This window comes from Episyrphus balteatus, chromosome 2 (genome assembly GCF_945859705.1).
Source record: "Episyrphus balteatus chromosome 2, idEpiBalt1.1, whole genome shotgun sequence".
In the NCBI taxonomy this organism is placed as follows: Eukaryota; Metazoa; Arthropoda; class Insecta; order Diptera; family Syrphidae; genus Episyrphus; species Episyrphus balteatus.
Window position 1 is genome coordinate 90176594 of NC_079135.1, and position 16239 is coordinate 90192832.

At 30.6% G+C, this 16239-nt stretch overlaps 1 protein-coding gene across 1 annotated transcript in view; it reads right to left on the minus strand.

Moving 5' to 3' along the window:
- Positions 1-1281: 1281 nt before the first annotated feature.
- Positions 1282-16239, minus strand: part of LOC129908551 (uncharacterized) — a 46813-nt gene continuing 31855 nt past the window's right edge. Inside the window, exons 3-10 of the mRNA XM_055985131.1 lie at positions 12576-14864; positions 9375-9471; positions 9190-9316; positions 8492-9132; positions 8333-8428; positions 8131-8271; positions 1774-2297; positions 1282-1713 (exon numbers count right to left, since the gene is read on the minus strand). Coding sequence (XP_055841106.1) covers positions 1578-1713; positions 1774-2297; positions 8131-8271; positions 8333-8428; positions 8492-9132; positions 9190-9316; positions 9375-9471; positions 12576-14864 — 4051 coding nt within the window. The 3' untranslated portion in view covers positions 1282-1577. The remainder of the gene's footprint in view (positions 1714-1773; positions 2298-8130; positions 8272-8332; positions 8429-8491; positions 9133-9189; positions 9317-9374; positions 9472-12575; positions 14865-16239) is intronic.

A 16239-nucleotide genomic window follows, 5' to 3' on the forward strand; every position in this document is an offset into this window, starting at 1 on the left:
ATTACTTAAAATCAAAAAAGAAATTATTAAAAAACAACGGCAATATCTACTTACAGTTGTTATTGTCAATAATACCTTTTTTAAAATCCAGAAAGTTTTTAAATCAATTGTTTTCGGAATAATCGATTTCAAAGTCAACATTAGGGAAAAATAAGTCTAAAAAATACATTGAATACTATTTTTGTCAAGATTGTGCATTCCAATACGAAATTGGTCGATGAAGTAAACTGTTTCAATTAATTTCTTATCAAACACTGAAAACCATTATGTTCCTGTGCGCTGTGCCTACTAGTTTTTTCCTGTCATTCAGTCAAATATCAGTTTAGAAATCCATGCATGCGAATCAGTAATGCCTATAATTTCTGATTTTTTGAGAATGTTTTAAAAAATTCTTAAAAATTAAATGAAAAGAGCTAAGAAGTAGGCATTTTTCATAAAATCATACATATTATTTCGAAATCCGTTACAGATGCTTAACTTTTTTTTATTATCTTTCTAGTGACATCTTTAAAATTGTCAAAAAATATTCATATCTATAATAAAAACTGTCTTTATTGAAGGTCTTTTTCATTTTTCGTTTTAGAAAACCGTCCATAACTTAGTTTTGAAATTTTATAGTTTTTTTCTGCTATTCTACATTCAAACGCTTTTTTTACCATCTTATTTAACCGCTATTAAAGTAATAAAAACAAATACAACATTCACACCTGACAGTAACGTCTTTTTGTTCGAATAAAGCTTTACTCACACTTTACTGTAAGAACCCGAGGCAAAAACATTGAACTGGTCCCTTACATAAAAAAAAAACATTATACCTCAATATTTTTGAGGTAATGTAGAAAAATAAAACAATAAAAGTTGTGGATCTCTTAGTTTTCTACAGCTTTGTTATTTCAATCAAAAAAAAAATACACCGCTTCCGGCTATCTGTCGTGATCTAACTATACGTACGAAAAATACTTCTTAAATTCCCTTATCATTCATAGTTCATATTCTTTTAACCATTTTTTTCAACTTTTGGCCTCTGAAAACTGCTTTGGCACTGGTTAACTTGTAAGTTCTTTTGTTCCAGGACAAGAAGGTCTTTGTTTTGAAGAAAAAAAAAAGAAACGATTAACAGATTAGGAAAAGAAAACAGCCTTATACCTCGTGAGTAATTTAAAACTTTTTTTAAAACAAACATTTTCTTACAAAAGTGTAAATTGTATATTTTTATTCTTTTAATTTCTTAGCATGAATTTTTATTTGTAAATACAATAATATTATAAATTTAATAATTTTATAAAGAATACCATCAAGATGTGTCGCAACGAAATGAATATAATAATAATGGGCAAGCTTAATTTAAAAAAAAAAGACTTTATATTTTATAATAATAATAAAATTTGATTTTATGCTAAGTGCTTGATTTATGCATTTTAATGAATACGCTTGTGCAGTAAAAAAAAACTTTTTTTTCGTATTTTTTTTGGTATCACATAATTTTACAATACTTACAAAAACTAGTAAGATAATAATTATTTTTGTTTTAAATTTGTTTTTTTAATTTAGATTAAATATTTAAAAAAAAAAATAAACTATTTCATTATTATTTCAGCTGGTGGCAGTATACTTTCACCATACAAACTGTACCAAATGCTAGAGAACCATATAGTCTTGTCAACCCATTCACTTCCTGCTATCACATGTCCTATAAATGGTGAATCGCGAGACCTAGAAATGAAATTTGTTTTTATAAAACTATTCTTTTTCAAAAAAAAAATTTGATTATACCTTAAAATTTGTTTCTTATTGCTTTCGACAAAAGTTATAGCCCAAGTCCATTGAGAATCTCTTTTCTTTTCACAACCCAAATAGGCAGTAACGGAATGCAAAAAGATTTCTCTGACGATTGTTAGAGCACCGTTCTTTTCTCTTTTTAATATAACAATTTTTCCATCTCTCAACTCAACATGATACCATTTTAAGGATTTGGTTTTATTGTCGGCAAACTTAAGCTCCTTGCCAGGAGTAACAGTTGCCAAATTTTTAACGGCTCTTTGGACATCTTTAAGCATATCGATAGGTTTTAAAACTAAATTGTTGTGCTTTCGATCTTCTTCGGGCCAGTAAGACCAATTCAAGACTGCATCGAATACTTTTGTATCATGATGAAGTGGTCGCTCTAAGTTTCCATTGAGAATAACTTCGTAGAGGGTAACCTCGTGTGTCGAGGCATTCATTTTCGGTGCCAATTCTTGGCATATTTCATAGGCAGTTTTAGTTGGTGTTATTGTTACGTTGACTTGGTCTTTTTCCTGAAAGTAAATAAAGTAAATTTTATCATACTGAAGAAGTTAGCTTTTACATAGCGGACAAAAAACAGGTTAATGATATTCACACTATGAAATTAGTTCCAAAAAAAATAATAAATAAATTGTTTTGAGACAAACAGGCATATTTGAATGTATGATTTATCGTATTAAATGCAAATTAAATAAATAATCTTAACTTTAATTCGGAATTATCTGAAAATTTATACCTACAATATCGTTTATAAAAATTGTGCTTACAGTTAAAGACTCATTGGATACATTTTTGCCACTGCAAGAAATTTAAAAAACTCAAAATCGTTTTTCAGAGAAAATTATTCCGCTGTTTTAATAAAATTTTCAATTTTGTTTGTGAACAAATTTTCGACCACAATCTATTTCTTTTAAATACAAATTTTGAACAAAGTATCTACAAATAGCACAGCAACCAGAAATTAAAGAAGCTTTTGGTTTCATTTATGAATAGAGCTTAAAGCAGTGTTTCACAACGTGGGGCCCACGCCCCACAGGGGGTAATTCAAAATAATGTTGTCTTACACTTTTCTTCGACACCTTGAGGATATATTTCTAAACGCATCACCTAGGATTTGCCAATCATTGTAGGTATCAAATGATTCTAATTTCACTTCACTCAATAGTTGTGATCTGTTTGGAAAAGAAAAGTGCACGTTTTTGGTGTTTAATAAGAAAATTGCTATTTTGAACAGTCTCAGTCTGAAAACTCCGAGTTTAGTCATAAGCTGTTCCCAACGTAAAAAATTGTGCTATTTTCCGTAGAAGTGAGTGCTCGAGAGAGAGTACAAAATTTCTCCAGCCTAACAAATTTAGTCCCAAAAATCTCTTTCCTTGTTCAAAACAGTATTTAAGTTAGAAATTTAGCTAAATTGGTAGCATAAAGGGGGTCGAACTTGGATTTAGACAAAACTGTTCCTATTCAATGAATAATACAGATATGTATTTACAAAATTTTGGAAACAAATTCCACAAAGAAAACCAAATCAATAAAAAAAAATTTAAACGTTTAACTATGCTGTTTCTTGGATTTGTATAATTATCAACAATTTTGACGACTTTTCTGCGATGAATTTTTGATTTGTACGAGTATAATTTAAGACCGAATTTAGAAAATAACATACAAACTTATTTTGTTATGCGATCTACGTGAACAGTGAACTTCGAAAAATAAGATGTTGAAACTAAATTTTAACAAAAAAAGGACTATCGTCAGTAAAAAAAAATTTATATGGATTTTTCTCTTGCTTCAAACATGAAAACGAAAACGATCTACAAAAAATGTTTCCCTCGGAGAATTTTTACAGGGGAATTAAACTGTCATTTCATACGATTTCTGTTCTCTGAAAAAAAAAAAAAAAAATCATAGGGAGATTCACGATCGCACAAAAAATTCTGAAAGAAAAAATATATTTCCAGGGAAACAAAATCCCCAAAACGAAAGAAATGTTTACTATCAAAAAATATTTTTTTTTTTTCAAAACCAATCTGACGTGAATCAAAAGATTTACATGAATTGAATAGCAGAATATATACAATATACAAGGAAAGAACTTTTCCATACTGCAGTTCCATTTAAATGAGTGAGGTAAAACAACTAAGGAGATAAAAGTGCCCAAAAGTCTTTAAATTTGAACCTTTTTTTCGTCTCAAATTGAAATTGAAGATCTAAGAAACATTATCATTTTTAGACCTAAAGAAAGATAAAAACAACTATACCGAAAGCTTGGAAAAACTAACTGTGTTCGGTACCAAGATAGAACCTCGTTCTCCTTAATAGGCTATTGATTATGTCGAAAAAAACAGGGTAATAAGGAACTAAGACGTTCACGGGTTTTTATTGCAGGAATCGTTCAATGGGTTATAAAAGAAGATAAAACCGCGGAGTGCTATTAAATGAGAGGGTGGAAACTGAAGATAGGGGTGCAAAAGCCCCCTTTTTGGTTTTTTCAATATACCTCGTAAACCAAGCAAAATTTTGATATATTGTCTACACAACTTTTAGTAGAGAATTAAATTTCAAATTGGAATAATGTTTTTTAAAAATTTGAAAAAAAAATTTCCATACCAAAATAGTCGAAACAATCATAAAAAAAATATCAAAAAAATCGATTTTTTGAGCTTTTTTGCTTTTTTAGTTGTACATTTTTTTTGGGTTGAGATAGACATAAACATTGCTCCAAAGAAAAAAAGAAGATTAAATTTCCTTCAAAATGCTGTACTCACTAAATTTTTTCATTGAAATTGACCAAAGTATGGCCATTTTAATATATCGTTTTTCGCATTTTTAGTTTTACTTAAGTAAAACAGAAACATTTGAGGGGAAAGTACGATTACTTAAGCACCAAGAACTGATAATGAGACTTTGTAGAGGGGTTAAATACAATCATTGTTTACTATTTGAGGGAGGGTCAATGTCCCCCCGTTTTGGAGGGAGGGGAAATTTTCTAAAAAAAATACTTAAAATTAAAAAAAAATATTAAAAAACAACGGCAACACTTACAGTTTTGATTGATACTTTTTTCAAAAGCTAGAATTATAATCTTAATATTAATTTTAAAATTAAGTTATTTTAATCAATTCTTTTTGAAATAAACGAGTGATTCCGATAAAGAAAGTATTTTGTCTATTTTTCAATTTTCTCAAAAAGTAGAAGGCATAGGAACATTATGATTTTCATGATTTGATAAGAAATCAATTAAGGCAGTTTACTTTGTCGTATTGAAGTAGACAGTCTTTGTGAAAATTGTACTCAATGTGCTTTTTAAACATTTTTTTTACAAGTTTTGACTTTGAAATCGGGTATTTCAAAAAGAATTGATTAAAATAACTTCATTTTAAAATTAATATTAAATTTATAATTCTAGCTTTTGAAAAAAGTATCAATCAAGACTGTAAGTGTTGCCGTTGTTTTTTAATAATTTTTTTTAATTTTAAGTATTTTTTTTTAGAAAATTGCCCCTCCCTCCAAAACGGGGGGACATTGACCCTCCCTCAAATAGTAAACAATGATTGTATTTAACCCCTCTACAAAATCTCATTATTTTAGTTCTTAGTGCTTAAGTAATCGTACTTTCCCTCAAATGTTTCTGTTTTACTTAAGTAAAACTAAAAATACGAAAAAAAGATAGATTAAAATGGCCATATTTCGGTCAATTTTCAATGAAAAAATTTAGTGAGTACAGCATTTTGAAGGAAATTTAATCTTATTTTTTTCTTTAGAACAATGTTTATGTCTATCTCAACCCAAAAAAAATGTACAACTAAAAAAGCAAAAAATCTCAAAAAATCGATTTTTTTGATATTTTTTTTATGATTGTTTCGGTAGGGAAATTTTTTTTTCAATTTTTAAAAAACCTTATTCCAATTGGAAATTTAATTCTCTACAAAAAGTTGTATAGACAATATATCAAAATTTTGCTTGGTTTACGAGGTATATTGAAAAAACCAAAAAGGGGGCTTTTGCACCCCTATCTTCAGTTTCCACCCTCTCATTTAATAGCACTCCGCGGTTTTATGTTCTTTTATAACCCATTGAACGATTCCTGCAATAAAAACTCGTGAACGTCTTAGTTCCTTTCTAAACTACATAATCAATAGCCTATAACCCTTTCGAGGCACAATTGAGAGAATGAAAAAAATTTGGTATTTTTCTTTAGTTTAAATTATTTTGTTAACAGTCAAAATGAGAAAAATATATGTAATACAGTCAAATAAGGAGAAAAAAAGGGTAAATCTCGGAATGAATGTTAGTAGAAATTTTTTTTGCTCAATATCTTCCTTTTGCCATTCTATAACATATCTCAAAAGTCTAGAAAAATCTCATGTCCGCTTGTCGCGATTTCAAGGTCAAATCGCGAAATGGAGATTTTCAAAATTAGCAAAAATAGGCTATGGTATTATATACATATATGATACATGATTTCAAGGTATTTTTTAATGCTGATTCCAAAAAATCTAAAATCAAGACAATCTGACGTCTCTGGAAAAAGTTATACCTGTTTTTCATCTGTCAACTCATATTATTATAACAGTTGCAAATTTACTGCCGAAAACCCCTAAAAGTTATGGTAGACGAACCAAATTTTGCATGAAGATTTTAGAATCCATCATTATTAAAAATCAAAACAATCCATTACAAAAAATATATATACCTATGAAATAATGGTATTTTTTGATGAAGGGGCAAATTTTAGGATATGCACTAAAGAAGATTCTTGTTCATCTTAGGAATAAGTGCTAATAGGCTAATTTTTTCATTTTAATCTTTGTTTGGATATTCTTTAAGTACCCTCAAAAATCTAAAAAAAATCTCATGTCCGCAGGTCCTAATTTTCTTGGTTTGAAGATAAGTTGCAGATTTTAAAAAATTAATAAGAAAAGTTTAAATTTTTATATGTATATCAACATAAGCGACATGATTTAAAGGTATTTTTTAACAATTATTCCAACAAAACTCACAAACAAGTCAACCTGACCATCCCTGAAAAGTAATGCACCTTATTCATGTTGATCTGACACAAATATCTGAAGTGTAGTTTTTCAATTTTTTAAAATCTGCACCTTATCTTCAAACCAAGAAGATTAGGACTTGCGGACATGAGATTTTTTTTAGATTTTTGAGGGTACTTAAAGAATATCCAAACAAAGATTAAAATGAAAAAATTAGCCTATTAGCACTTATTCCTAAGATGAACAAGAATCTTCTTTAGTGCATATCCTAAAATTTGCCCCTTCATCAAAAAATACCATTATTTCGTAGGTATATATATTTTTTGTAATGGATTGTTTTGATTTTTAATAATGATGGATTCTAAAATCTTCATGCAAAATTTGGTTCATCTACCATAACTTTTAGGGGTTTTCGGCAGTAAGTTTGCAACTGTTATAATAATTTGAGTTGACAGATGAAAAACAGGTATAACTTTTTCCAGAGACGTCAGATTGTCTTGATTTTAGATTTTTTGGAATCAGCATTAAAAAATACCTTGAAATCATGTATCATATATGTATATAATACCATAGCCTATTTTTGCTAATTTTGAAAATCTCCATTTCGCGATTTGACCTTGAAATCGCGACAAGCGGACATGAGATTTTTCTAGACTTTTGAGATATGTTATAGAATGGCAAAAGGAAGATATTGAGCAAAAAAAATTTCTACTAACATTCATTCCGAGGTTAAACCCTTATTTGACTGGATTAATGTTCTGTATTTTAAGACATCTAAACTGGCTAGCAAAACTGAATTCATAATTTGTAATTCAACATTTTTTTTTTCAGTTACTGAAGCGTTCTATTAGAAAGTGAGCCTTGGAAAAATTAATCAAAAATTTTGGCCATTGGCTTGGTTTTCAAACTCAAGACCATTTACTTAGGACACGATTGTTTTAAGAATTCGAACTGTAAAGCCTTAGTTATATTTTTACTTAAAAATCTAAGGCCCATTAGCTAAAAAATAAAATAAATAGGTAAACAGTGACAGTTACACTTGCTGATTATTTTGTTTACCCTTAAATGATAGTTCAAATTAAACGAATTTAAGAAAAATTGGCCAATATCATTCCTAAATGATTTAATTCTTGTAGGTGTGTTCGGAGGTATTAGCTTACTCTTTTAAGCTGTTTTCACTAAAGTCCAAATGAGAAAATTTCGCAAATTAAGTCATTTCGAATGTCAAATCTTATAGGATTTTTTTTTAATTAATTTAAAATTCGAGCTGACCTTGTTGCGAAATTATCTCATTTGGAGTCTAGTGAAAGCAGCCTATTTATTACTCTCTACAAAAATACTCTTCACATTTTACCTCCGTTTCAGATGTAGTATTAGAATTGTTGTGAAGTGTTATCCACATTTTCAAATCTCCAGACTTTTTCACAGCATCCGTGAAAGTTTCAGCTGCAGAATAATACTTTTGAAGGCACACAAGCATTTCTTGTTCCCGTTTCTGTAAAACAAAATATTAATTAAATAATAATTAAAATTTTATAATAAAATATCAAAGTTACAATTTCATCTTCAGTAAATGGAAATAGATGTTTATAAAGATTAACCAAATCCACAATGACATCAGCTTCTTTCTGTGAATAAGTCATTTCTTCCACCTAAAAAAATACATATATAATTTGAATCACTTTCGTTAAAATTTCTTATTAGAATTTAATTACCGCATTTTGCAACAGCGTTGGACCCCAAATCATTGCCAAATTATTCACACCCATTTTGTTCTTTTGCTTCTGAGAATTTATAAATGCCAGATGACCAATAATCTTTTTCAAAGTTTCCCTTTCAATAACATGCAATCGACTTAGCAGTTCTTTATATGATTCAATTTTTGTTTGTACTGAATCAAGGGCGGTTATGGCTATAAAGCTTTCAGACGTTTTTCCCAGTAATCGAACTGGTAAGTCACGCATGAAACGCTTCAGTGCGTTAGCAACATCATGCTCATTGAATTCATTGCGTGTTATTTCAACATTAAATGCATCAGCACGGAATTGAGATAATAATTTTAAAATTGAGTTTTCCGAGCCTGATTTACGATAGATTCCTTCTGACATTGATCCATGTATGTAGACGAAGTTTATGCACTTGTCAACCAAAACAGGAACATCAAATTTGGTTAGTTGTTGTTCATTTAATGTTGATCCATTATTATGAGCGACTTCTCGGATAATATGACGCCATATTTTAGTTTCTCGTCCGGATGTCATAATCATATAGACGGTGTATGGCGGGCAATCGATCATAAGAATCGGACCCCTTTCTACGTGCAGATTTTCTATAGACTCATCGTTTTCTTTCAACACTGTAAGTAGGTAAAATATTTAAGTTTAGCTAGACAAAATTAAGTTATTGAACTTACCTATGCATCTAGCTTTTCGCAGATCCATCTTTTCAATATTTGTGTTCGATTCACTTACAAAAATTAAGTGTCGTTTGTTCTTCTTCAAAAGCAGCCATGTTCCACTCCATTCGGATGTTATTGAGTTCTAAATTTAAAAATATGAAATTAAATACAAAGAAATTATATTAAAGAATATGTATTACCTTCAGATAGCACCATCCTGCTCGATAATAATTGCAGGTATACTTTGCTGGAAAAACGTTCGTCAAGCTTTCCATGATTTTTTGCATCCAAACTGATCTGTTAATTATAAAATATAATACAAGTTTACACATATTTCTTTTAGGTGTTTAAAAACTTTATTGGATAATATTAACCAACTAAGCTACAGCTTCTTAATGATGTTTTAATTTTGATGAAAAAGCAAAATTATTATGTTTAAGGGTCACTATGGCGTATGCGTAACATTTTCTTCCCTAGAATAAACGTATGTTTTGTACCTACATAACTTCATAAATTATGAAAAGAAGATTGATTCTTCTGAATTAACTAAATGTAAATAATAATTTTTAAAATTCGGGCTACCATTATCGATATCTGCCGATAAAGATGAAACACAATTTATAAATGACGAATGTCGAGGCTATTTTTATTTCAACAATATCCCACTTGACCAATACAAAGCCTATCACACACAGTAAAATACTGAAACGGAAATGCAAAACCGCTCGGTATCAGTCAAAACAATTGAAAAATTAAAAGAATTATTAAAATTAATATTTGTTTATGTGACCATTAAGACCTTATCGAAAACATCATCACAATTCACAAATAATTTTTGGTCATAAATAAGAGATAAGCTACTTTGTATCAACAAGCCAATGAAAATTGATAAGGAGATAAACAAAAAAAAATGTAAATGTATGCATTTAAACGAAGGCGGTCAGAATTAAAATATTAAGTAAAAGAAATGAAAATCTATGTAACAGCACTATGCCAAATACTTTATTGAGGAAATATGATAAAATTGACATTTTAGAGGAAAATACAATTGAAAATCACTAATTTTTTAAGAAGCTTCAAAAAAAGTTGACGATTAGCCTAGTTTATAATCCGCATGCACAAAAAGATTTTTGAAAACATGAAACACATACAATAAACAACTTGACATTAGAATTTCTTAATATATACTTCAAATACTGTTTGTAACGGGGAACCTGTATGGTTGATCAAGGACCTGCAACCTTAAAATTTTACGTTGATGAAATTAGTTTGAGTGATGGCTCAAAGTGGTTTAAATTAGGTCTTAAAATCGATGTTTTCATACAACTACAAAAAGCAATCGCTGGCCTCGATGGTGAGAGTATCAAAACTCTGCCACGGAACCAACATAATGCTGTTTTTTGCATGAGCTTGTAATAGAATTTTTAAAGCCTCCTTTTTTTTGGGGTCGTATCGGAACGCTGTATGATATACCCTTTTTATGGGGCTCCTTTCTTAAAATATCTATACCATGTTCAAATGGTAATACCAGGTGAATATTATCGTGTTCAATATTGAAGAAATCAGAATGCCCATCAAGGTTTGGGATAAAGATGGGGGCATGAAAATGTGGAGCCTTAAGGAGAAGCAGTTAAGTAAATAGGATAAAGTAGACAAAATATGAAGATAGCGAAGCTGTGATTTAAATGGCTCGATGTTTTAAATTTTATTTGAACAAACTCTCAAAAATTTTATGTTGCCGAAATTTAAAATTCAGAAGCACTGAAAACAAATTTTTAAAGCTGTATCTCACTGGGCCGAAACAAGGACAATTTTAATGCGAACACAAAAAATGTTTCAAAAAAATATTTTCTTCAATGGGTGGTTCCACAAAAACAAACTACCTTTGAAAGTAATTTGTCTCTATAATTTTTAAGATGATTTTAGTTTTTTTTTTCAAAATTAATTGAACATAAGCGACTTAGCACCACTGAAAGGAGTCTGGAGATCGGGTTGGTCCCCGTGAAATAGCTATAACTCCAGCCTATGAACTTGGTGGTAACACACACAAGTTGTTGTTGTTCATTTAAAACCTTCAATATAAATTGATTACACAAGCAGCTGCCCTGCAAGTATGAAAGCTATACACAAACCTCTTCTTTTAGTTTTTCATTTATTGTATACGATAGGTACGGTGACCACATTTCTGAGAGCGAAACCCGGGACAAAAAAAAAATTATAAAATCGTAAAAGAATGCATGATTAAAGTTGCTTAGAATATCAAAACTTTTTATGTTATAACTCACAAAAATATTTTGAATTTAATTTTTTAAGAATTTTAATATCAATTTAAAAAATGATATAAGATTTCTGAATCATTCGATAAATGTGTGGCAGCTAAAGGCTGAATTTCAAGTGCTCTTCATCAATCATCTCGAGATATCCGAATTGACATTGATAAAAGATGATTTCTTTGATGAACTGAAACTATTATTGAAGGCAAGATAAAAATTATGCAATTCGATTATGATGCTTCACTGGAGTAATGGCTAAGAATCGACTATTTTTGAAACACGATTAACCAAAAAACAAGAGGTTTTCATTGCCCTGTCGATTTCATCAAATATAGAACTAAAATTAAATTAAAAAAATACTCGAAAGTCGACGAGTGACAAAATAAGAGACATTAATGATTTCAAAATATAAGTAAGATCAGTTAAGGCCATATAGAAAAAGCACTTTCTCTTGAGAAATGTTAAATCTCGTTCGGTTCCTAAAACGGAACAAAATAAGATATTTTTCAAAACTAATATTTTGACATTTATGATATCCCTTCCTTGGAAGCTGAACTATAAGCTAGGCTTAAACGAACAATTAGCTCGGTTATTTTTTCAATATTCAAAACCTAAATAGCCTTGTTTTCAAAACACCACCTTATGGGTTTGTGGGGGTGAGTACGAGTACCCAAAAACTAATTATTCGATTGTTATGAAACTTTCACTATTATTTAACATTATTTTTTAACATTAATTCATTATTTTATACTTTATGGTTTATTGTAAAAATTATTGGTCAAATAGTAAAAAAATCATTTTGTGTCAAACTTGCATTAAAATTCGAATTTTCTTTGTTGATAGTGTTTCTTTAATTCACTGACTGTAAGAAAAATTAATTTATTCTCTCACTATTTCAAGTAAAAAAATGGGTTAGCTATAAGGATCTCAAAAAGTTTCAGTTTATTTGAATATAATCTCCTACGTTGTCGCTAAAACTAAAACGGCTTCTTGACAAATCCGTAATTTTTTACTTATTGTTTTTTGTATTTTTTAACTCAAACTTTAAACATTTGTCTTCTACATGGAATTCGAAACTTTATTTTAAGATGCCTTAAATTAATACAAATTGAACTGTTCAAAACATACCTTTCTGACTCCTTGCCAACTCCATACAAATGACAAACTCTGGACATTTTACAATTTCCCGATGTTCCACTGCTCATTATAACATTTGGATTAGTCATCTGCATTTGGGAAGATTGATTTTTCGGAATCGATGTAGTCAATTCGAAACAATAGAAATGTGTGGAATTATCTGTAACCCGACTATTACTGACACACTGTAGTGTTGTGATATTCTCCAGAGGAATAATTTCTTTGGGATTTTTCATTTCACTATCCAAAAAAGTCTGAAATTGCTTATCACGAAGAATTGCTTTACGATTTTGAATTTCTTTGAGAATATCCTCAACGACACCACTGGGAAAACGAATCAATGGACCTTCATAGCGAACCAAGTATGGTGACAGTGACGGTCTCGGAATCATAGTGATGGGTACTTTAACATCCATCGAGCGACTCGCACGAAAACTTGTCTTTCGTTTGAGAGCATCGACACGAATTTTCATACTTGATAGCATGTTCTTTGAGAATTTAGCAGTTCTTGACTTTAGTTCAGCTGGTGAGTATGAAGATGAAGATTTCGAATCTGAGCCCGATATGGCTTCAAGGTAAGTTGGTGGACTTTCACCATCGAAATGTTGAAGTTTATCGAAAGGATTTTCTCGCATCTTGGGTGAGGACTTTTCATCATTGACAAACCAGTTTGTTTGTTTTTGAGAAGGACGCGCCAAATCAGGAACTGTTGTTGATGGTTCATTCTCATCAACTGAAGATAAATATGATTGAACTTCACACTCTTCAACGATATTTTCCATGCTGTCAGATCGTAAGTTAGGGTTCTGATGGATGATTTGCACCTTTGATGTTGGTGTGGTTGGAGTTGTTGGAGGTGTTGTTCGGATATTGGCTTTTTTCGGACTTGTTGCTAAACATGCTTCTGCTGAAGAACCAGCAGCACCCGCCGATGTGCTAGCAACATTGCTGTTGTCTTCTTCTGATGTACAAATGCTCTGTTCATCAGCTGATTGTTGGGAACTAGGAATTCGACCATAAGTTTCTTCTTGGAGCATATGCTCCAACAAAAGGAGCTGATTACTTTTGTTACTTTCACCAATCGAAGAAGATTGATGATTCAGCATCAATGGATCAAATTCATTGAGTACATCTTTAACAGCAGCCGGTTGACGACTCATTCGATACGAACTTACTGATGGTCTATTACCAGAACTAATGTTCAATTTCCTCATTTGTGGAGTTAAAAGATCATTCGAACTTGATTCCATTTCGAAGAGTTTCCCATAAGTAGCTTCATGATTAGCATATAATGGCTCAGGAGATGAAGAATCAGCATCTTCTTGTTCTTCGTGATACTCCCAAGACTCACTTCGATCTGGCTTGGGCGTGGCAGCCTCTTCTAAACGAATAATTTCTTTTAGCCTTATAGACTCAAGTCGTGAGGCTTCTTCTTCTTCTCTTATACGAATTTCTGTTGAATCAACAGTTGCTCGTACTGAAGATGGTATTTCTTCAACTCTTCGAAGTTCAATTGCTTCGTAGTTTTTCCTTCGCTTCTGTCTTGTTGGAGGTGCAATTGGTTTAAGCTTGCCATATATTACTTCATCTTTTGAATGGCTAGAAGATGATGATGATATAGGTGGTGGTGGAGGCGGGAATTTAGGCATCGGTCTTGACAATTCAGCTGAACTTCTATCGCTATCATTTGTCAAATTTGGATTACTAAGCTGTTTGGAAGTTTCTGAATTACCAGGAAGTTCAGCAGAATTTCGTGGTAATATCAAGGATTTCGAAGAATTCGTATTCCTTGGAAATGTGGTTGGTGTTGCAGAACTACCAATTGCATCTTCATAAGACGGACATGGATAGTCTTCATTCAATGATTGAACCTTAATACTTCGAGGAACTTCATAGGAACCATCATCAACTACATCACCATTTGTAGTCAAATCAACAACTCCATTTGTTTTATTCATGGGACTGCTAAAAGAAATAGACTTGAAGACTGGATCATTTGGAGGAACAGTTTGTGGTCGTTCCGGATCAAATTCTGCAGTAGCTGGTGTTTTCTTTTTATCTTTTTTGGTTAGAGTAAAGTTATTTCCGATTGTATTGATTTTTTTGCCAACATTTTTTAAGCGACACGAAGCATCTGCACTCAAGTTATTGATCAGATCTTGTGAGGTTTTGAAATTTTTGTCTAACTTGTGTTTGGCACCTTTAGCTTTCATGGCAACACGTTCACTTATCGATTCGGTTAGAAGTTTTGAAGTTGTTCCAATGGATTTTAGTAGATCACTGCAATTGAAGAAATTATTGGTAAATGGTTATGTTGGAGATTTGAAGTTTTAGTGCAGATGTGTTGTTAGTAATTTTGTTTGTACGGTGTTTTTAAAAATTCATGCAAGTTAGTTAGAATTAGTGTGTAATATTAGTGTAGAAGAGTGTTGAAAAGTGTAGAACAGTTTAGTAATGAAGCTTTTTTGAGAAAAACGAAGTTGGAAGATAATATTTATAAGAACTAGATAATTTTAAATGCTTTTTTATAAAAGATGAAATAAATCTAACTTTTGTACCTGGCTAAGAAGTGAATTGGTTTTAATAGCACGAAAAATAGCGTTAGAAGTACCTAATGAAAAATCAGAATCGGATGCACTTCCTGATAGAATGCAAAAGTACAAATTTGAAATCCAATTTTTTTTTTCACTGAAACACTAAGCAGAATAGGTAAAGATATAAAACCAACAACTTCAGTCGAGTTAACGAAATAAACTAAAAATCTAATACCTAAAATGGTATCTTCAAACTCAAAATAAGACCAGACCCTAAAACACATAAACTCAATCCACATCTTTTATCCCACAATAATCTTCTAACACGATCACACTGTTTTAATTAATAAAACAAAAAAAAAGATAGAAACTCTATAAGGAAACAAATCTATTTATGGATATTCACCCCGAAAACATGGAATGTTTAACAAGTCACAGCTGAAGATCTTCTGGAAGAACGTGTGCCTATATGAATTCTTTGTGATTAAGCCGCTAATATAGGATAGGGGAGAGTGATTTTTTTTTTCATCACTTGTTAAGGGGTAAGTTGTGGTTTCACAAGAATTTTGATGTGATCACTATTTATTAGAGTGGGTCAAAAAAATCCAAATTCTTTTTTTTTGATTTGGTACTCCGAAAAATCGATTGCTAGACACCTCTAGAATATACACACCAAATATGAACTCTTTATATTAATGGGAAGGTCCTCCGCTTCGCAATTTTCCATTTTTACATCAAGCTTCTACTAAAAAAAATCATTTTTTTTTAAATCGACTTTTTAGCAAATTTCTTTACATATTCTTGTGGGAAATTGAACGCTCTACAAAAAAGGCCTTGTACATTTTTTTCGTTTATCTAACCGTTTAATAGATATTTGAGGTCCAAAAATCGAGAAAATCTTTAAAAATTCGTTTTTTGTTCTAAATTTTGTAACAAATTGAAAAATTATAACAATCAAACGCGCAAGACATATTCTTGTAGGAAATATTCTTGAAAAAATTTATTAAATTAATTATGCAAATACACGACTTGAAGAAATGCAAGGATCAAACCAACAGACTTCTTTTAAACCTTTTGTTGAAATTAAAAAAAAAAAAAAAAAAAAAACACCGCTATCTAGG